The sequence below is a fragment of the Ambystoma mexicanum genome, chromosome 7q, assembly GCF_040938575.1.
Source record: "Ambystoma mexicanum isolate Mex_15411 chromosome 7q, UKY_AmexF1_1, whole genome shotgun sequence".
NCBI lineage: Eukaryota > Metazoa > Chordata > Amphibia > Caudata > Ambystomatidae > Ambystoma > Ambystoma mexicanum.
Window position 1 is genome coordinate 168,009,832 of NC_090941.1, and position 23,625 is coordinate 168,033,456.

At 47.2% G+C, this 23,625-nt stretch overlaps 1 protein-coding gene across 2 annotated transcripts in view; it reads left to right on the forward strand.

The window, feature by feature from the left end:
- The first annotated feature begins 3,850 nt into the window (after positions 1-3,850).
- Positions 3,851-23,625, forward strand: part of LOC138528528 (interleukin-5 receptor subunit alpha-like) — a 291,652-nt gene continuing 271,877 nt past the window's right edge. For both annotated transcript variants that reach the window (XM_069640280.1, XM_069640281.1), the window contains exon 1: positions 3,851-3,928. In XM_069640280.1, coding sequence (XP_069496381.1) covers positions 3,858-3,928 — 71 coding nt within the window. In that variant the 5' untranslated portion in view covers positions 3,851-3,857. The remainder of the gene's footprint in view (positions 3,929-23,625) is intronic.

The window sequence follows — 23,625 nt, forward strand, 5'->3', positions numbered from 1 at the left end:
CCTCACTAGATACACAAGACACAACCTTCAGCCGATCGTGGATAGGCTCATCAACGACGTCCACCATTGGAAACTCCTCCCTCTGACCCTTATGGGGAGAGCCGCGCTCTTTAAAATGATGTCATTGCCAAGATTCCTTTACGTTTTGCAAAATGCCCCGCTTGCGATCCCTGCCCCCGAATTCAACCGTATAGAAACCCTTCTTAGTGAACTCATTTTGGGGGGGAGGCCGCTAACGCAATGCACTAAGTACCTTGCAGAGGTCAGTCTGGGAGGGTGGGGTAGGCGTACCCCGTCTCCAGACTTACTATTGGGCTTCACAACTCTCGGTAGTCAACGACCTGCTTCACGGGGATCGGGCGCTACCTCACATCAGGGCAGAAGTGAAACCCATACAAGGCACGGACCTGCTGCAGGAACTGTACCAACCTCCGGGTAGGCCCCCATCCCCCGCTCACAACTAAGGCTCACATTACTACGGTCTGGAGGCAGGCACACGTGTTTGTTGGGTGGGAAGACAAAATAACAGCAGCACAACTCCTATGGCACAACATCAACCTGTAGGAAATCTAGAAACTCGAACCATGGCCACGCTGGGTAAGAGCGGGAATCCTTAGAATTAAAGATGTCGTAAAAGATGGGAAACTAACCTCATTTGAAGACATCCAGGGTAGATTCCAACTGCTCAACACCGAGCGGTACCACTTTACACAACTGATCCACGCCCTCCGAACCCATATGCCCCGAGGTGATTCAATCCCTGACTACACTCCGATCGAACGCAATATGCTACCCGAGTATATCCCCAGCAAATGTACATCCACTCTCTATAACGCTATCACCTCCTTCGCGACTCCCGAGCTATTGGGATTAAAGGCCAAATGGGAAAGGGAGGTGGGGGTAATAGACCCTGAGGACTGGATCCAGGTCCTAATGCATCCACGGGAGGTAGCCATCTCCTCCAGACTTAGACTGGTGCAACTTAAAATCCTGCATAGGGTGTACTACCCTCGAACTCTTTTATATGGCTGGAGGAGAGTACTGAGTCCGAACTGTCTTCGCTGTGGAGAGGAGGAAGGCACCTTCTTTCATATCCTCTGGGCATGCCCTTGGATCCGTGGCTATTGGACTGCATGCTGTACGGAGTTGTCCAGAGCCCTTACTTGCCCTGTTGAACTATATCTGAAGGTCTTAATATTGCGGGTACCGGACATGTCTGAATTCAATAAATGGGAAAAACTGCTATTGTACACTGCCATGGCCCTAGTGAAACGCAACATTGCTCAAAAATGGGGAGCGCCTGACCCTCCGACACTGGAACAATGGATACTTGACATGGACTCATGTGCCATGACGGAGCACTGAGTCTATCGCGCAAGAGGATGCCTGAATAAAGCATCCAAGATATGGGGGAAATGGGAAGAGACTGGGCCTTGACGTCCTAAGCAGTGGTGGTCTCCACATGAACAGAAGGTGGGCGGGATGAGTGGCCCATGACCCACGGCGATGTGAGATACTAAAATACCATGTAAACACATGACTGAAGAAGCTGTACTGGAGTGCTCTTAATGTGTTGTCCCCTCTTTTTCGTTGTTTTGTTTTTGCCCCCCGATTTGGTGGCTGTTTTGGTTATGTCAAAATTCAATAAAAATGTTTTATCAAAAAAAAAAAAACACCCCGTAAAACGTCCTTCAAGCGCCTACTGTTAGCTCGTGCTACGAGGCGCTCACCCATGTCCCCGCATCCTACCAGCTTCTTACTTTAACTACACCATACCGTCCCGGACCTTTGTTTGGGTCATCAGGCCCCCGCGCTGTCATGCGGTCGTAAACCGCAGTCAGCTGGCCGCCTTACAGTAGTACCACGTGTGGTAAACCAGATGCTGTCGACGCTGGCGGCCCCCCCCATGCCTCAAGTGCTGTTGCAGCACCTAGGCCCTGCGGCAAAAGCCTGTGCCCCGCGCCGCCCTTCACTCCAAATCCCACCTGGTCCGGTGGAGGAAATGCCTGGGCCTCCCGGCCTCCTGACAAGGGTAGGCGCCTGCCGTCCACATCAACTCCACGCCCTACCTTGGCTAACCCCGCAGACTTCCAGAATAGACCACAGCTCTCCCGGCTTCACCCACGGCCGGACTGCTCCCTGGGTTGGATCTTCTGGAACTGCTCCCGCCGGACCGCTTCCTTCACAATACGCCACGCGAACCAGGTGCTGGGAAAGGCACGAAATCCTCCTTGTGGTCCTGCGGACGGCGTCCTTCTGCCAAGGCCTCGTTGCTGGAGCCGCTGCCTTAAGGTACCGCCCCTTCTCTCGATCCGTTGCCTCAGGCGAGCAGAAGCTCTACTCAGAGCGCGGATGACCGCCGCAAAAGCAGGCTCCTCCGCCCGTACTGCTCCATGCTTCCCGCAGCCTCTCTTCAGACACGCAGCTACACCTCCTCCTTCGGCAGCAAAATGAAAACCTTCATCTCTGCGTAACGGGCGGGCGTCCAAACGAAAACCTTCTTCTCTGCGTAACGGGCAGGCGTCCTACGGCAGCGGCTGGATGCTGTCTTACTTCGGACCCCCGCTCGTTATGAAGGGGAAGACCCTCCCCTTTCTTTTGTCAGCCCTTCGCGGGTTTTTCCTTGCTTTCGCCGCGCTTTCTTTCTTCGCGGGCTTTCCTTCCCTTTTGCCGCGCTGAGGCCAGCGCCTCCCCTTCTTCCCAGGAGGGGGAGGCCAGACAGAGGACACTGCCCAGGTTATCGGGGGTGCCTCCTCCATTTTGCTTTGGGCTCTGTGTTCGTTGTCACTTGCATACACATACTTACATAATATCAAACACATGTTTTGTAATTGATGCCAACAAAAAACACTCAAATAGAACTGCGCCAGTTTTGTTTTTGCACATAGATTTAATTTGATGAGAAAGTCATCCCATAGTTGCCCTTTGTGATGACACGTTTTTCGGCAATGGCCGCCTTTTTCAAATCAGGGCATGTATTATTTATAAGTACGACACAAAGAAAACGTTTGTCTTCGTGTGTTAATTTTAATTCGGTATATTGTTTTTTCGGGTTAGATGCCGTTTCTGAGAGCGCTGCATTCTCCCGCGTTGGCTGTTGTTAGGAATTGATGTTTTCTTCTGCCTCTGACGCAATCCACGCTGCAAGTCCCACCTACACAAGGGAATGGGTAACGTGCACAAGTGCAGGGACGCTGGACCTTGGGGCTGCTGCACCGGTTTACATTGTTCAGAGCTGACGTTGCATTGTGGGAACAAATTACCAAACAAATACAGTCACTGCGGAGTTCATACAGACACTGGACTTGTTCTGCTTCAGTAAATGTAGTATGAGATCCTCAAGACTTCCCATTTTCGTATGTGCGCAACTTTCCGGCGTGGGCTTTTTATTTCCCTCATTGTTCATGTCCCCATATGAAGATAGCGGAGGTGGTACACGCTGTTGGAAGAGCGGAAAATAAGACCTAGGATGGAATTTACTTGAGGCGCAGGTCGCTATTTGAAAGGCTTCTCTACAAAACACTAGGGAGGCGGTCTGACAAACTTGAACGCCCGCCCTCTTTATGAAGTGGTATCATTTAAGAGTTATTAAACAGCCGAACCTTGGGCGAGTTAAACAATGAAATGACGTGGCATGTATACACTGATACACTGCTAATCTGTGGCGCATTTCATTTAGAAAGAGATGCGTGGGGGTCCGTTTCTTTATTCCTTGTTCTCTTCTGCCTGTCACTTTTAATCTGCTAGTCGTGATTGTGGGATGACTGGTTGAAGCTAGCCTTAAAGACATGTTTTCGTCGGTTGCCTCAAATGACGAATCGCTTCCTTTTCAGTTTCCTTCCCAATTTGGAGTGTCAATGCCTCAGCTGGCACTGCGTGCTGGGCAGCTGCGCTTAAGTACGGCGGCAGTGAGGCAGCACAGATTGAGGTAGGTTTTCTGTCATTACTGAAGCTTCTTTTTATTTTTAATTGCCATTGGCCGGCCCAATATGTGCAGTGCTGTGGATGGCAAAAGATGACTGGGTGACGCTTCATTTGTATGTTCAATGACGTCACAGACTTAGTCTGTAATACTCGAGGTGTTTATGAAAAAGTTCATAAAAAGAAGTTGCCAGGAGTAAGTCAAGAGTCAAACTATGATGTCCTCCAGTATATGAAATGCCACAGCTAGCTATTACATATCTGGCAACATCAGGACTAAGGGCCTGATCACGAGTTGGGCGGTAGCCATTAAATGCGGCGGTAACAGTGTTACTGTCGCATTTAAGGGTCCGCCCAATCTCTAATCTGGCATGTTTACCCCCAGCTCACAGCTGGAGGTAAACATGCTGGAAAAATGTCAATTTTTGAAGCAATTACCGCCAGTGGTATTACCAATGGACGCAATGGGGAAGGGGGACTAACAGCGCCCAACCCGTGATCCGGCGGTAATACCGCTGGACAGGTGGGCGCTAACGTTAATGAAGTTGGCCGGTATCCAAGCCGGGATATCGCCCAACTCGTGATCAGGCCCTAAGCCTTTTTGGAGCAGCACATAGTGCGAACTAAATCAGTTCTAGAGACTTCTAATTTTGGCAGACAAGCAAAGGAGAGAAAATCATTTGCCCTGAAGCACACATTACGTAAAATGCAAAGCCAGATTTGAGACCAGTCTGCAACACAGGCACTTGCACAAAGAGGGCTGGTAGAAATATTGTCTGCAACATGTATATTTTTAACTTTCATTTAATAACTCCATCTGACTTTAGAATGCTATGCAAAGAAAACGAGATAGTGTTTTGCTAACCGAAGTATTCTGTTGTGTTTATAGCAGTTTCTCAATTGCTTTTATTTTTGTACTCTATAAAGTAGTATGTGCTTTTTATTCAGGTGTGCAGATGGGGATTATTTTGACTGTCAAAAGAAATGAATCCCCAATCAATACTTGTATTATTTGAAGGTACATTCCTATAGAATGTCTACTGCTGTGACCAGAGGTTTCAGGGATGTCAGGGCAGGGATTGGGCCTGGGGCGGCAGGGCACAGTGCCTCTACTTCTGAATTGCCTCATAGTGCCATCGAAGCAGACCCTATTTACTTGAATGGCCGTGAGGCAGTGTGGGTAAGCAGTTTCAAAGGTCTTCACGTGTTGACAAAATAAACAGGGCTCAAGAACAGGCTCGGACTGGCGGCCTCGGCCCATCGGCCACTGGCCGATACGATCTGAGGACCTGGGCTGTTTTTTTGAGCCGGACCTGGGCCGGTTTTTTGAGCCCTGGTTTTTTTTTAAAAAAAAATGTTTTATTAATGTAATTATTAAATACTCTGAGCGAGTCAGCGAGAGCTCAGAGCAGGGCCCTGGGCCTCTCCCTGCTGTTTCTGCGAGTCGCCTCGCCTCTGGCGGCTGCCTCACAGCTGTCAGAGGAAGCACCATGGCGCACTCTGCAACAGGGGGGCGGGCAGGGCTGTCACGCTGTGCCTGTACAGCATTGCATAATTATTCATCAAAGCAAGGTAACACTTGTTACCTTGCTTTGATAAATCATTTGCATGCATGCATGCATTAATGCATCTGCATTCATCATGCATTATGTGCATGATTAGAGGCTCAGAGCTGCTGCTCAGCCCGCCCTCAGCTCAGAGGGCCGCGCCGCCGTGGCGGCCGTGCAGCCACTACACTGGTGCTGAGTGCTCGCCTTGGGCCCGGGCCGCCCCCGGCTCGCTCTGAAGTGCCTCCCGGCACCTTATCAAAACATGTTGCTTTCAACTTTGCAGGAAGTAGCAGCAACAAATGTGTTGCCCTCCTTTGTAAAGTTGAAAGCAACTTGTTGCTTGAGCCTGGGGGGCTGGGCAGGGCCCTGGGAATGGGGGTGCAGCTCAGGCCGCGCGCGCAGACTCAGCGTCGCCGCAGTGACATGACTCTCTGAGAGAGAGGATAGAGTTGGGCCTCCTCCAAACCCTGGGCATGATGATTTTGGGCTTGGCCACAGTGACACCGGCAGCAGGCAGCAAGCAGCAGCCAGCCCAGTCACGGTCAGTGGGTCACGGACTGACAACACAACACAGCAGCAGCAGCAGACTGACCACCTGTCCTGAGAGCTGACCCAGGCTCAGAGTAAGACTCTACTGGAGAACAAAGTTCTTCTAACTGGACACACACACTGGACCCAAGGTAAGACATGCCATGCCAGATGCAGCCAGCCACAAATGCCTCTACTACTGTCATGTTTAACCCGTGTTACTCAGTACGTTTCCCTACGGGAGGAGTATAGAGAGAGAGAGTGGATTGATCAGCGTTTGTAGAGGGAGATAAGGGTGTAATGCAGAGTGTTCATATGGGGCCTTGTAGAGGCGTTTTGCAATGGGTCTACAGGAGGCCTCATATAGAGGTCTGAATGGGGGATAGTGCAGGACATGTGTTTAAAGGTTGCTGCTGATACAAAGGACTTCCATGCCAGGGGTGGGGGGGCTTCAGGGCACTAACCTTCTGCTAATGGAGGAGGGAACACAACATCCCCAGAGATGAAATATGTTATCTGAGTGGAGCAGAGCGGAGGTAATTTACCATTGTAAATTGTGCCTGCACCTGCAATGTAAGGGGCTTGCAGGCACCCTGTAATTACTAAGAGAGAGGCAATTACTTTATTTGCAACCAAACTACACAGAGATAATAAGCTGGTGTACTGTGTGTGAGTATTCAGTTGGTTTTATTTATAAATATGCAATATGGGTCTCTTGGGTCCCCCGGCACACAGTCTTGTTTTGGGCCTGTGCCTGCTTGACTCTTACCCTCTTTCCCCACCCACGATACTTCCGAATGTGAATATGACAAGACTGTGAACATCTGTTCCATCCATCTCCACTTTATTACTTCTGTAGTGGTGCCACAGAGTGATGGCCTCAGGTTTACTATAAATCAATCTGTACCGGTGTAGCATTTCTTTTTCTCAGCATTTATAAACAATGTACCCTTATACCTCCAGTGTGCATAATGTGGGAGTACTAGGTTGTTTTTCCTCTACACCTCTGCACCTTATCTGTCTTTCCCAAGGGATTGCTGTGGGGCTCGGGGAGTCCGGACCCTGCTGCTGAAGGGCTCTGCAGGGCAAGCGCTCTCTACCCCCAGTATGGTGCTGGTGAAGTAATGTGAGGAGGTAGGAGTCTGGTGGCAAATGCATGCTGAGCGGGAAGCCGCTCGGCCCTTTATTGAAGTGTTCACATGGTGGCGCACTCTGTGACATTGCACGAGCCCTGGGCACAGGGCCGGGCTCACGTCACGTTACAACGTGGATGAAAACCATGACATTTTGGTTCTGCACCCTATACGCTGCTAAACTACGCCAGGCAAGAGACCTATAGGGCACTCCTCTGTAAGCGCCTTTGCAGTGCCTATATTGCAGCATAACACTTGTCGGGAGTGAATATGGGGGACTCCTATATGTGCAGCACTACTGCACTCACTTCACAGCTTAGTCAGCCCTTCTTACACGGCACACTCTAAAATATGCGGCATTACGACGCTCAAATTGCAGCACAATATTGTTTTGGCGCAAGCACTGTGGCACTCTTGAATGTGTTATTGAAGTGCCCACCTGCATCACAGTCCTTACAAGTGCTGTTTCACTGGTTCAGCACCTGTGGGGCACTCAAGCAGCATGTTGTTAGAATAGCCTCCTGTTTCGGGGCGATTTGCACAAGTAGCGTAACGTTCGTTCGATTATGGAGTCACTCGTGGGTGGTGGAACCCGGATTTGATGCCAGTCAATAAGAGGTTTTTTTGGCAAGGTATGGGCTGGCATTCAGGGAGTTATGTACTGGGATGCATTACAGTGCAGTGCAGTCTTGTGATCCTCATCCTGGGCTGGGCAAATAATTGCACAGAGAGCCTGGTTGGTACTAGTTGGGTGTAACCTAGGAGACTGCGAGACAGCTCCGCTCCCCAGTGACTAGGTTTGCGGATGTGTGCTCTGACTGTTTTTGATTTCCACATGACATTCATACAGTAGTAATACACAGTACGGACTCACGAGGGCCTGCAGTCTTAGATTGCTGCCCAACTGCCACTGATAAAACATGCCGATTTTTCAGAAATTCTTCATGCCATGTATATTAGCTAACAAAAAAAAGTTCCGTCCTAGACCCAGTAAGTGTGGGGGATGGGAACAGTAGCAGATCATATGTGCTATTTAGAATAATGCACAGTGAGGTGCATATACATACTATTCCCAGAGGAAGTGAAGCCCAGTCCTACATCCGTGGCACCCAGAGACAGGGGGGTTGTAACATGTGGCTCCCCAGATATTTTTGACAATGGCTCCCATAATCCCTCACCATTGTCTAAATGGCCTTTGGGTGATGGGAGTTGCAGTCCAAAACCACTGGAGAGCCAAAGGTAGGGTTGCTGATACTGACAGGGACTGATTACTGATGGAGTCTCAACATGATATGATGATAACACATGATATGGCATTTATAAGTGTTTCTAGGTGCGACAAGACAAGGAGGGGGAAACTGAGGGAGGACAAAACAATGATGTTAATAGGCCCTGTGATATTCAGATCGCGCAAGTGCAGGGAGGTGGAAGGGTAGAAGTTCTGAGCAAGGGGTGGAGGGAGAAGTGCAGGTAACTCAAAAGTGCAGCCAGCGGGTGGCTCAGTGCACGTAAATCAAGTGCGTGCAGCCAACAAGAATTCCGAACAGGTCCAGTTCCCATTTGATGGCACAGTACCAGCATTAGTAATTTCAGCTAGCTTCATTCGCTTTTCTTAGTCTGGTCTTGTCACATTATGCATGAGCAACGGGAATGAACCCTTCACACTGGGGATGTTAAGAAAGGTCAATGTTTTATTACATACAAGATAGGAGTTGTTCCAGTACATAGTACTGCTTATTAAATGCAACTCTATTTTCATTACTGGTGGCAATGAGTAGACATGCTTTGAGTTTGGTTCTGCAAAATAAGTATTAAGCTATGTGATGATGATGTTTTTTAAAAAAAGAACAAAAGGAATGTTATCACTTTTTCAAGTGTTTACACAAAACATAACATGCAACAGTCACATGAACCCTCCATAAGTAGCATTTTCTATAAAGTCGTGAATTGACGCGATTCACGGATGATGGTTTGAGGGCTACTTTTGATTAGGCGAGGGGTGGGCCACTTTTTGAGGCGAGGGGTGGGCCACTTTTTTTTGGGTGTCCGGGCCTATCTCTTGTCCCAGTCCGACCCTGCTCAAGAACTATAAAATGTGGGGGCACTCATTGAAGTACGCACAGGAAGTGGACACATCTGAAAGTGAAATCTGCAAATGTAATTCAAATGGCCCCGAAGAGAAAATAAATTCTTAGGACAAATGAGTATTGGTCTTTCAAAAAATGAATCATCACCTCCCAAAATATAACCAGAGTGAGATGAGTTTCCTACACCATTGCTAGCAAAGTATAAAAGGTTCACATCTTTTAAATCCAACAATCGATATTGAAATAATCCCAGCAAAGCAAAGATCCAAATACAAAACATGCTTTGTTGACACTTTCATGTGGTCTTGAGGGTGTCCGCCTTGGGAATGTGAGGACCTGGACTCAAATGCCAGAGGCCAACACATATGCAAACAACATTTTTTTAATACCAATCTCAAAAAAGGCCTAGTGGGATAGTTTCAAGACTTATAATCAGAACACAAATGTGTGAAAAGGTAACCTGGTTGTTTTGTATTATTTGACAACAGCATGCTTCATATAGGATGAAAAGAAAATATGTTTTTCGATGTGTACAATAAGAAGGCATGAATATTTGGCAGAAATGATGTTTGTGTGGTATACTTTAATTGACATGGAAGCAGGCTAACCGGTGCTTTGTGTGTGTTTTCAGAATACACATGTACCCTGTTCAGTTCTTTCGACCCAAACCATTAAGAACATTTTGTTCAAAACAATGGTTACTTAAATTAACCTTCACTTATAAGTAGCTTTCACTTTAAACGTTCTGTAAAACAAAGAGAGTAATAAGATTTTTATTTGTGAGGCCCCAGTCAGACCTGCTGTGCATAATCTAATGGACATGGGCTGCTGACTTGGGAGGAGCAGGTGTTTTTCTCTAGAAAGTCAGAGTAAGTTGGGAGGTGACCAGGGCTTTAAGTGGGCTGGGGCCTGCTGGGGCTGGGCCCTGGCAGGCTCCGAAATTTCGTTTTGAGGCGGGGCCCTGCCGGGGCCCACTAATCTCCCCTGGCAGCCCCGGCCACTACACGAAAAGGCATTTATTTCTACAGCCAGAAAATCTCCCTCGTGTGCGAGAGCTTCAGGCTTCAGAAAAAAATACCTTTCCAACATAATGGTGGCGCCGCACCTACGAGGCATCCCTTTAAGCAAGGGATGCCCGTGGGCCGGCGCCACCATTATGGAGACAACGTGAGGCCACTGGAAGCAGAGGCCTTGCTTTCTAAATACTGAAGCTCCCGCAGATTCGCGGGAGTTCCATTATTTAGGAAAAGGCCTCTACTTCCAGTGGCCTCACCCTTTCAGCCTTAATGGTGACGCTGCCCCTCCCCAGCTGGCAAGGGGGAGCGCCACCATTAAGGCTGAATAGGCGAGGCGCTATCCCCTGCCAGGTTAGCCTATAGAAAATAAATGTAGAAATCAGCACCCTCTCCCCAAGGGGGAGCGGGTGCTGATCTCTACAAAAGGCTGGCTTCCTGGCAGGGGTGCCAGTAGCTATTGAGCCGAGGCTCGTGGGGGGGGGGCGTGGCCTAACTGGCCAGCGGGACCCCCGCCGTTAGGCCACTCCCCCTTGATGAGCCCCGGCTCATTTTGTGGTGCCACTTAAGGCACTGGAGGTGACAGCATCACAGCCTTGCTGGAACAATCAAAAGCGCATTGTGCCTGCATAAAGTGAAGCCCTCTTGAACATAAACTGTATTACTTGATTTGCAAGTGGCAGCTGGTGCTTGCCTTCGGCACCCCCATGAGCACAGGGCCCTGTGCGACGGCACAGTAGGCCAATGCCTAGGGTCGGCTCTGATTGGAACATTTAGCTAGGTAGATGTCCCTGTTTCTCTGTAATGTACAAGGCGTTAACCAGGTTTTTAAGGTTGAGAACAAGGCTCAACAATCCATCGAAATTTTAAAATCCTGTTGGTGTTCGAGGATATTGCAATACGTGCCATGATTGCTCTGAAGCTGGGATTCTTATCACAGTTCTCACTCATACATGCATTTCTCCAGCCGGGGCCTAAACACGTAAAGCAGATCCAGTGATTTTTTAGGCACCAGACTGAGTCCAAGAGATGGTGGCATGTTATAACTGCCATGAGTACAGATAAGTAGACGGGCATCCTCCATGGTTTTGGGCAGGGCTGGTGCTGCAGGTGGACTTGCATGCTTCTTTCAGTTTGCTCCGAATGTGCAGGGCAGGAAGCCGGGGAAGCGAGCACCATGACGGGTGTGCCCCAGGTGATGTCACAAGGAGTACTGGTAGGCCAGGAGGATAAGCCGGGATGCACATTCACTCATGTATGAGAAAACACTGTATCAGCTGCATGGCTGTGTGGCTCTCTGCACTTTGAGTATGGAATTCAGAAAGTCACCCCAGAAGACGGACAAAGGGTGAAGACCAAGGGACCGGACACAGCCTCCTCTTCTCCCTCCTCAAAATGCATAGACACCATAACTGAGGCAGACACCTCTCCTCCACCAGAAAGAGGGAAGGATGGTTTCTTATTCAATACACAAGTCATGGAAAGAGCTGGATGTGCGCATGCAAGTTGCTATCTGTGTGGCCTTTGCAGATGGAAGGCAATCTAGACCTCAGAAGCCTACCAAGGGGGACGATGAGGGAGACAAGGGGGCCCTCATAGGTTCAATATATTAATAAAGAAAAAAGGCCAGAGATTCTAAAACCTGAGTAGGTGGCTCACCCAAAGTGCTGCTAAAGAACATCCAGTATAAGGGGGAAGACTCGCCAGTCAGAAACAGTGCGTGCCGATTCTCCTACACCAAATCCAGCACAGAATCCCTTGATGGCGGCACCAGATACAGCTCCCGTGGCTCCAACATGCATGAAGGTGGCTCATCCTTGAAAAGAGCCTTCTCGAGTTCAAATGTATCCCTCCAGTCCAATATCTATATAGGCAACCTTTGCCAATCTATGCAGAAAGAATTCCAGACCATCTAGTCAATGGTGGAGGAAGGGGAATGTAGATAAGGGTCCTCAGGGGCGGTCCAACAAAATACAAAAGTAATCCAAAAGTAGTGGACACTGTGCAAGAAAAAAAACAGCTTTATTAAACAGTCGACTGGTAGAACAATCAGCTCTGTGGACCTGAACTGTAAAACATTCTAAACTCTGCTACAATAAGGGCTACAATATTTATACAAAAGAAATTACTCATTAGCATAATTTGTCAATCATTACAATTTTTTGGGATGTACTAATATACAATTGGTGGGTTGTCACGGGATAAAGCATTTCCTGGAACCTCACCATCAACACCCCTTCATGACTACATGCCCCTCAAGCGTCCCTCCCCTCAATTACATCATTATCTGCTGACCTGCAGAAACTCTGGCATGCCATTGGTTGGCATCCGCTAATGTACAAGTTGATAAATCCCTCAATGCGGATTGGACCCCATTTTTGGAGACAGTTTGAGCCACAGCATCCCACCAAATCTATCCAATAGAATAATGAGGGAACAGCAACAAGGTCACTAGCACTGTTGCAGCCTATGAAACACCCATCCCAGTCCCCCGATTGGTTCCCCTCTTCCCTCACCCCCCTGCACCTGCTCAATCCCTGTCTCCTCTCTTGTATCATACAAGCTCTAAGTATGAATTTCTCCTATTTAATGTTCTTTCACTACTTTACTCACTGCCGGGGTCCTTGGTACCCAGCCCGTTGTCCTTCAAATTATCATGTGGGACTACAACTGGTGTTCAGCCCCAATTCTCCACCCATGCAAAACTTTTCCTTCTGCCACAATTAATTAGATATGGTCGGCTACTTGGTGTCTCGCCCTTGCAGGCTGATCTAGCATTTCTGTGAGGGTCAGCAAAACTTCAATTCTACTGTGAGCTGTGCCCTTTCAAACAACTGAAAAGTGGCTTCTGTCCAGTCTGCCCTGAGCCTACTAAACTATGGCCAAACTGAAACACAACAAAGTGGGGAGCCAGCCCCTATGTATGTGCTAGTAGCTGGAAGTCTCATGTTGTCTGGTGTCACAGAAAAACCTAGAAGATAGGCTGTTCCTCAAATGACCCAACTGGTAAACAAAACAAGGAATGGATACTAGGTTTCAATCAGTGCTCAACCTAAGTATTAAAAAAGTCCTGTGATATATCTCAGATGAATGAAAGATTAGACTCAATTGACTATTTAAGCATTCACTTCCTTAAAAGTAGTCTTAGTTCCTTAAGCCAACGCGTGTTTTAAGCCATAGCTCTTCCTCAGCGCTCCAAACTAATATGTCAGTCACTTTCAGTGATATGATTCCAACAGATCTAGTGTTGTTAATACACATACATGAAATGGTGATAAAAATCATACAAAAACAATGTCATAAATGTAAAATATAAAGACCAAAATACAATGATGCAGGTGGCAGAAGTGGAGTGTGTAACCCAAGTTGGCTGTATTTGCATTAGTCACATTTAGATTCAGTTTGCGCTAATGATCAGCGCCTCTTGATAATCGAGTAGGTGACGGTAACGGTGTAAGTTACTTTGTTCAGCATAATCAGCAATCAGTTTTGAGTAGTGATTTAGCTAATATCTGGTTCTATGATTGAGGGTTTTTCAAAATATAATTCCACGGATTGACGGTGGACACATATTATTAGACAATTCTTAACTATGCATTACTGCACTGGAGCGCATGTTAACTCAGAAGCCTTCAGCGGCTCCTGAAAGTCAACAATCATAACATTCTGTCACGTGCTGCACTTTGTACACAACTTAAAAGCTCCATTCACGAGAAAAAACGAATTCGCTGTGCTAGCTCCAATATTACCAGCAGCCGGACCCTCTGACAGACCATTATAACAACTAAGGGGACAATTAAGGGGACAATTTCACAAAGAAGTTACTCTGATTTACTGTGAACTTAAACATAGATAGAGCTATTTCATTTGCAGAGAAGTTACTATGAGTAAGTAACTCTGGCTTACTTCTGACTGAAATAGCACTCTGCACTCAACTTATTAATTTTACTTATCCTATGTACTGCACTGCCCCATCCCCTCCCCTTTTCCCCTGCACTTTTGCCCCTCCCCTGCACTTGCGCGATCTCAATGTCACCTGGCCTAGTAGGATCGTTGTCTGTCTTCCTTCTGTTTCCCCTCCCTTGCCTCGTCGCGCTTTGAAACACTTGTGTATAGGCGCGTTATAAATGCCATATCATATCATAATTGTACGTCAGGGTTTCTCATAGTAACTTCTTTGTCATTTGATTCCTAAGTGCCATATAAAGGCTAAAAGAAACTAGACCATCCTATTCCTCGCCACTTACCAGTATTCTTGCTTATACCGAGCAGGTTGTTGTCAGTACATTGGGTACACCCAATGTGCAAGGGCAAGGGTTTTAAACTCTGAACAGGCTGCACAGTAGTTGATGTTAATAGCGAGAAGCTTACCGAATACTGGGCAATTATCACTAAGCAGCGCTTCCTCACTTCTTGGAACACTCCACTTTTCCGAACTGTTTAGAGACTCCCCCAACACATTTTTTTTATGCAGTTTAGGGTACTGTTGGCATGGCTTACTTATGCTTTCATACTGCAAAGATCGATAACAAAGGGGCGATTGAATTTAGTAATGATAACAGCCTTTGTTGGAGTGTTTATAAGCAGGACGATTCTGGCATGAAGCACAACATAAAAACCCAGGGCTGTCACAAGATGTGGTGAGGCCCGGGGCAAAACATTTGGTGAGGCCCCCTTGCAATCTTTTGCACTGCACCAGCGGCAGCACCTCCGCAAACAGGAGACTTGAGAAATCTTCCCTTAAGTTTGTGGGGAGGAACACAAATATGATTTATTACTAGAACTGCAAATCAACCACAGCAAAGTTAGATGTCTCTAGTGAAGAAAGGTTTATGCCTGACTAACCTTTGTATCACATGCATAAATGTATATAGGATGGCATGATGGCATGTGGGGCGTGACTCCAGCATTAAAGAGCACCCTGCCCCAGTGTGCGCGTTAAAATGCACATCATAGATGACGTACAGTGGAGGCTGGTACATTTCTGAACTTAAGAGGCTTAAGCCTTTCTGCCAATTATGCAGGATCGGCAGAGCACAGTGAGGGAGCACAAACCAAACAATGGTTGCTTGAGGGGGTTCCTCACTACCAAGAAAATGTTTGAAACATTGGGTTAAAGTTATGCATTTTACAGCACTTGCTTTGCAAAATTGGGTAGTAATCCATACAGTTTGCAATTGGTTTTGTATGGAAGCACATGGAACATCCCAATAGTTGCAAATCACCAACCATGCACAGGTACATTTTCCAATAAAAAAAACCCTGATATTAATTATTCTGAAAACCCGACTGGATATCGAAATTCTGTGAATTGCTGAGCCCAGGCCTCCAAGGGATTTTAGGTTCTGACTGATACAAAATGATTCAGCCTAACAATTTTTAGAAATCTTTCAAAGATTTTTAGGGATGAATTTATACAAAAATATTGTATAGGCTTTGATGCTAAAGAACAATAGTACATTAATACACTGCATTGTGCACTGTGCCCCATTGGTAAGGTGGAGGCTCTGAGTCAGCTAGAATTGAGCTCACGGCTGGAGGAAGTGACAGTGAAACATATGGGTTGCAGATGTTTGGCTATATGTAATATTAAAGTGCAAATGCTATAAAAAGAGGCGGATAGTTAAAGAGTGGGAAGGCATACCGGCTTGCTAGCATCAATTATCATGACCTGCATGGCAGCAGAATATATTTTGGTAAAGGGGTATTCGAAAAACGCATGATTGAGGAACTTGCTGATTGGATAAATCCTACATACTACCCATGTCTGTTGTGCTGAAGACGAATATGCTCGTCCTGTTTGCATAGAGATGCATAATAGCCCAGCAGTTAAGGGGTTAAATGAAAGAAGTGTTGTATAGTAATGAATAAAGTAGGGATTGCAAATTCACTCATGACTGTCAGGGGTGGGGGAGTTGGAATGGAGTCAGAATAAATACACGCATTGATGCTCCGAAGCACATAACTAATTTATATCAGCACATGAAGGTTGTTGTTCATCTCCCCTCAGCCAATCAGAATGTTTAGAGTGAAATCACCAACTACTGGATTTGACTGCATTCTGAAAATGTTTTCTTGAAGAGCAGACTGTGAACCAACAATGCAATTTCCAGGCAAGACTTCTTTCAACAAGGCACTTCCTCTCATGGAGGGCTGTTTTCTCTGCTGCAACATCCTATTTAACAAATGAAATAGAAAGCAACACTATGGGAAAATGTTCTTTCTTTTAGAGAAACCATTTCTATACCATACCTAATGCACGCTCATGTTAAACCTGTTTCAATATTGCTGTTATAATGCTGACTTTATGAAAACAAACATGTTTTTGAAATACTACTAAATATAACCACATTTATTTCATAACTCAGTTTCTCCATTTACTTTATCTGCTAGTAAAGTAGCAGTTTTACTTCACCACCAAAACTCCAAAACATCTATTGCTTCTACGTGTGCTAATCTATCTATTGATAAGCCTATTAGCTAGGCACTAAAAGACTTAAAGACCTCAGGAAACATCATTATCGCTTGGGATAATCACCCTTCCCCAGGGCCCCGATAATGACCCCCTCATCAGTCAGTAAGGGTACATTATCTGAGCAAACGAAATCAGGTCCCACTAAAATGTTCTCTGCTCTGATTTCTCATGCTTATTTTAGTAATATTGGAACAGATTATCAAGATTAATAATCATAAATAAAAAGAATAGCCACGGGAGAACAAATAAATGAACCTGCATCATTTAGTTGATTCAAAGTTATGCATGGGAAACCGTTCAGGTCAAAATTACACTTTTATGAATGTGACATATTGAAATGAATACAACATGCATTCAAATGAGTAGGGCATGCATTGAGGTGACAATAACATGTATTGAAATGAGCATGACATGTATGGAAATGAGTATGACATGTATGGAAATGAGTATGACATACATTGAAATTCAACGAATAAGGCATGCATTGAAATGAATAGGACACCCATTGAAATGAATTTGACACACATTGACGTGAGTATGACATGCAATGGAATGCATATGACACCCATTGAAATTGATATGACACACATTGCAATGAATAGCACACACATTGGAGTGAATATAATATGCACTGGAATGAGTAAGACATGCATTGAAAGGAATATGACAAGCATTGAAAGGAATTTGACAGGTTGAAGTGAATACGACATGCAATGGAATGAATATGAGACCCATTGAAATGCATATGACACACATTGAAGTGAATGTAGCATGCATTGGAATGAATATAACATGCATTGGAATGAATAGGGCATGCATTGAAATGAATAGAAGATGCAATGGAATAAATATGACACCCATTGAAATGAATATGGCCCACGTTGAAGTGAATACGGCACGCAATGGAATGAATATGACACCCATTAAAATGAATATGACACATTGAAGTGAATACGACATGCAATGGAATGACTATGACACACACTGAAGTAATTATAGCATGCTTTGGAATGAATAAGATATGCATTGAAATGAATAGGAGATGACTTTTAATGAATATGACACCCATTGAAATAGATATATTTCACACATTAAAGTGAATATGACATGCAATTGATTGAATATGACACCCATTGAAATGAATATGGCACACATTGAAGTAAATCTAATATGCATTGACATGAAAATAACATGCATTGAAATGAATAGGACATGCATTGGAATAAATATGACACCCATTCAAATGAATATGACACATGTTGAAGTGAACGTGACATGCAATGGAATGATTATGAAACCCCTTGAAATTAATATGACACACATTGAAGTGAAAGTAACATGCATTGAAAAGTATAGGACATGCATTGAAATAAATATGACACACGTTGAAGTGAATATGACACACGTTGATGTGAATAGGATATTCAATAGAATGAGTATGAAACCCATTAAAATTAATATGACACACATTGAAGTGAATGTAACATGCATTGAAATTAATATAACATGCATTCAAATGAATAAGACGTTACCTCCATGTCCCTCTTCCTCATCCCAGTACTTACCTTGCAGTATGTTCCGTGCTCACTGGAGCTTTTTTCTTTTCAAGCTGGCCGCCACTGGAGATATGACCTCTGAACCAACCAGCCCACAGCAGTTGTTTCGTTCCTGCCGGAACTGGTGAATCCTCGCTGTGCTGGGCACAAAGGGCAATGGCTGGCGGCCCTCATTTGGCAACTCGTCTGTGGGGCTTAGAGGCTGCTGAGATGTCAGGATGCCTGTCAAGCCCCTTGCAGCACTGTGGGTTCCAGCAGAAGGAGTCCAGTAGCCAAGTGCAAGCAGGGTGTCCCCGTCGGCCTCCGGAAGTTGCCCATTCTTCTGGCTTAGGGCCAGGGGATTCCATGCCCTGCTCTGAGCATCAGCAAATTTGGTGGGAGCTGGTGGCGGAGACTGTGCCTCTCCCGCGGTGACCATCAAGCGTCCTTAGACTTGTCCGGAGTTCAGGTGTACTCTTACTTGGATGATTGGTTGACCAAGGCCGGGTCTTGGCTCCAGGTTGGCCCATCTTCAACTTGTCTGTCGGGCCCTGTGCAGGTGGGGTTTCTGGCTCAATCTTCGGAAATCTCACTTGTTCCTTTCTCAGACTCTAAAGTTCATCAGTGCACAGTTCTGCAACAGGAAGGGACTGGTTCGGCTCCCACTTGGCAGGGCCTCCCGGGCTCCAGTGTCTGCTGCAGACTGTTTTTGACAGGGATTGGGCATCGAACAAGGAATTGTTATGTCTCCAGGGGCACATGGCTTCCTGCGTTTTTGTGGTCTCCTGGGCGCGGCTGCATTTGAGACTGTTGGTGCGTCATCTTCTGTTCCATTGGCAACTGTCATCTCTTCAGTTCAACTGTCTGATCCTAGTTGCGTCTCCCCTTCGGAATCACCTTACGGTGGTGGTTGGTCCGGTCCCGGCAGAGGGGTGTGCCCTTATCTCCAGACTTGCTGATCATTCCTACCACCGACACCAGCAGCCTGGGCTGGGGGGGGCGACTCTCCTTGACTTCTCTCATCAGGCAAGGTGGTCTCTTCCGGACCAGGAGAGGTCTTCCAATTGGAAGGAGTTGGCGGCCGTTCTAAGGGCTTTGGTGGTCTTCAGGTCTTCGATCCAGGGGAAGAATGTTCTGGATCGGTTAGACAACTAGGCTCAAGGTTACATCAACCATCAGGGGATACGGGGTACCACTCCCTGTAGGATCTGGCTTTGTCCATCAGGACCTGGGTCTCCTTGAGAGTGGTCCATATCCGGGGGTTGGACAATGTGACTGCGGACAGGCTCAGCAGGGTGTTTCCGGTCTCAGGGGAGATGTCACTGCGTCCCAAGGTTTTTCAGGAGATGTGTTGGCGGTTCAAGCATCCCTGGATTGACCTCTTTGCCTTCCCCTGCAAATCTCAACATCCCCAGTTTTGCTCGAGGACTCCATCCCGCCAGGCCTTAGAAGTGGATGCTCTTTCCTTGGCTGGGCCCCCAGAGTTTCTTTATGCCTTTTCTCCAATTCCCCTGATTCTAAAGATCATCAGCAGAATCAGATCATTCCCGGGGGTGTTTATCCTAGTTGTCCCTTACTGGCCTCAGAGGGGATGGTTCACGGGTCTTCTGGAGATGCAGTTAGCTCCTCCTTTGGTGTTGCCCACATGCCATCTCCATTGCAGGGGGTCAATGCCTCTTTCTCCTCTCTCATCCATTGAGGGGTATGAAAACTGAGAGCAGGGGTCTCCAGGTGTTAGGCCTTTCTGCTGCCATGGCTGGGACAGTCCTGAGGGTGCGTTGGTCCTCTACACTTAAGTCCTATGACCATTGTTTGGAACATTTTCTGACTTGGTGTTCCCCGGAGGGTGTCCTGGGACTGGAGTGTGGCCTCCCATTTGGCAATTTCTTCATGATGGGGTGGAGAAGGGGGTTGGCAGTCTCTCCTCTCTGTTCTCACTGGGTGGCCATTCAGGCTTTCCAGATTTCCATGTCCCCTCCGGCGGGGAGGGAGGTCTCTAGTCTCGATATTCTTGAAAGGAGTAGCAGATTCTCGTTCTGTGGGCCTGGTTGGGGATCCCCCGTCAGACCTTCCTTTAGTCCTGTCCATATTGCAGAAGCCTCCATTTGAGCCCCTGGCAGAGGTGGTGCTGAAGTGGAAGATGCTGAAAACTACCTTCCTGATTGCCATTACTTCGGGCTCAGTGTTTGGGGGATATTGGGGCCCTTTTGCATAGGCCTCCATTTCTGGTGATCCAGGAGGAGGCGCTGGTGCTGCGCTGTGACCCCCATTTCTTCCAAACATCGTCATTGGTTCTATTGGTCTCATGAGGTGGTTCTCCCGGGATTTCTTTCCTGCTTTATCATCTCCTGAGGAGGAGGCTTGACATTGTCTGGATGTCAAGTGGGAGGTCTTACATTATTTGTCCTGTTCTAAGTAATTTCGTCTCACTGATCATCTCTTTTCGATTAAATCTTTTATTCACCAGGCCTATGAGTCTGCGGACCTCTGTCCTGCAGGGTGTGTCCAGGGTTGGTCCACAAGAGGGCTGGCTGCTTCCTGGGCATGCCTGCAGGGGGTACCTTTGTTGGACATTTGCTGAGATGCCCCATGGAATACACCCAACACACTCATTCACATTATCAACTCAACGTGGAGGGGCCCCAGTCTACTTCCTTTGGTGTGGTTGTTCTGGAGGATGTGCCTGGATGAGAGAGGACAAAGCAGGAAAGAAAGCCAGGAGAACCACCTTCTGAGACCAATAGAAACAAAAGGTGGCCTTTGGCACAAATGAGGGGTCACAGAGCAGCACCAACACCTCCGCCTGAACCACCAGAAATGAAGGCCAGAAATGAAGGCCTATGCAAGACGGCCCAATTTCTCCCACACTCTGAGCCAAAGTAATGGCAATCAGGAAGGTAGTCTTCAGCGTCAACGACTTCAGCTCCACCTCCTACATGGACAGGACTAAAGGAAGTTCATATGGGGATCCCCAACCGGGCCCACAGAACGAGAATCTGCTACCCCTTTCAAGAGCATCGAGACCAGAGACCTCTCTCCCTGCTGGAGGGGACCAGGAAACCTGGAAAGCTTGAATGGCTGCCCAGTGAGAACAGAGAGTAGAGACCGCCTACCCCTTCTCCAACCCTTCATGAAGAAATTACCAAAGGAGAAGCCACTCTCCAGTCCCAGGACACCCTCCGGGAGAACACCAAGCCATAAAATTAGCCCAATAATGGTCATAGGACTTAAGTGTAGAGGACGAATGCACTCTAAGGACTGTCCCAGCCACTGAAGCAGAAAGGCCTAAGGCCTGGAGACTCCTGCTCTTAGTTTTTCATACCCCTCAATGGATGAGAGAGGAGAAAGGGGCATTGACCACCTGCAATGGAGACAGCATCTGGGCAACACCAAAGGAGGAGCTAACTGCATCTACAGAAGGCCCGGGAACCATCCCCTCTGAGGGCAGTAAGGGATCACCAGGACAAACACCCCCGGAAATAATCTGATTCTGCTGATGACCTTCGGAATCAGGGGAATTGGAGAAAAGGCATAAAGAAACTCCAGGGGCCAACACAAGGAAAAGGCGCCCGTCCCTTGGTCCCAGGGGATGAGTACTCAAGCAAAACTGGGGAAGTTGAGAGTTGCAGCGGGAGGCAAAGAGGTCCATCCAGGGATGCCTGAACCACCAACACACCTCCAGAAAAACTTTGGGAACTTTGGGATGAAGAGAAATCTCCCCCTTGGCTACCGGACTACTTCTGCCGGAACCCACAACACTGCAGGGGGCCTGGCAGGCATCCTGACAACCGACCTGAAGACCACCAAAGCCCTTAGAATGGCCACCGACTCCTTCCAATTGGAGGACCTCTCCTGGTCCTAAAGAGATCACCTTGCCTGATGAGAGAAGTCCAGGAGAGTCGCCCGCAGCCCAGGCTGTTGGCGTCGGTGGTAAGAATAATCGGCAAGCCCGGGGATAAGGGCACACCCCTCCAGAGATGGGACCGGACCAACCACCACCAGAGGGAGTTCCAGAACGGAGATGCCACTAGGATCAGATAGTTGAACTGAAGAGATGCCAGTTGCAAGTGGAACAGAAGATGAAGCACCAACAGTCTCAAATGCAGCCGCACCCAGGCGACCACAAAAATGCAGGAAGCCATGTGCCCCTAGAGACATAACAATTCCCTGGCTGAGGCCCAATCCCTGTCAAAAACAGTCTGCAGCAGACAGTGGAGCCCGGGAGGCCCTGCCCAGTGGGGGCTGAACCAGTCCCTCCCTGGTGCAGAAGTGTGCACTGATAAACTTTAGAGTTTGAGAAGGGGACAAGTGAGATTTCAGAAGATTGAGCAAGAAACTCCACCTAATCTGGGCCAGACAGACAAGTGAAGATGGGCCAACCTGGAGTCAAGATCCGGCCTTGATCAACCAATCATCCAAGTAAGAGTACACCTGAACTCCAGACAGGTGTAACAAAGCTTGGTGGCCCCCGCGGGAGACCCATAGTCTCTGCCACCAGCTCCCACCAAATTACTGATGCTCAGAGCAAGGCACGGAATCCCTGGCCCTAAGTCAGCAGACTTGCCAACTTCTGGAGGCCGACAGGGACACCCTGCTTGCACTTGGCTACCGGACTCCTCTGTCGGTACCCACCACGCTGCAGGAGGCCTGGCAGGCATTCTGACACCCGGGCAACATCCAAGTCCCACAGAGGAGTCGCCGAGTGAGGGCAGCCAGTCATGGGCCCCTCCTGCCCAGCACAGAGAGGATTCACCAATTCCTGCAGCAACGAAACACCTGCTGTGAGCTGGTTGGTTCTGAGGTCATACCTCCTGGGCAGGGAGGGGCCAGAGGAGGCCAGCTTCAAAAGAAAACATTTCCAGTGAGCACGGAACGTATCAAAGGTAACTACTGGGACGAGGAAGAGGGAGGGATGAGGAAGACGGATGTGGAGGTAATATCTTATTCATTCTAATGCATGTTATATTAATTTCAATGCATGTAACATTCACTTCAATGTGTGTCATATTCATTTCAATGGGTTTCGTAATCATTCTATTGCATGTCCTATTCACTTCAACGTGTGTCATATTCACTTCAACGTGTGTCATATTTATTTCAATGCATGTCCTATTCTTTTCAATGCATGTTACATCCACTTCAATGTGTGTCATATTCATTTCAATGGGTGTCATATTCACTCCATTGCATATTCACTCCATTGCATGTCATATTCACTTCAACGTGTGCCATATTCAATTCAATGCATGTCTCGTTCATTCCAATGCATTTTATATTCATTCCAATAAATGCTACATTCACTTCAACGTGTGTCATATTCATTTCAATGCATGTTTTATTCATTTCAATGCATGTTACATTCAATTCAATGTGTGTCATATTT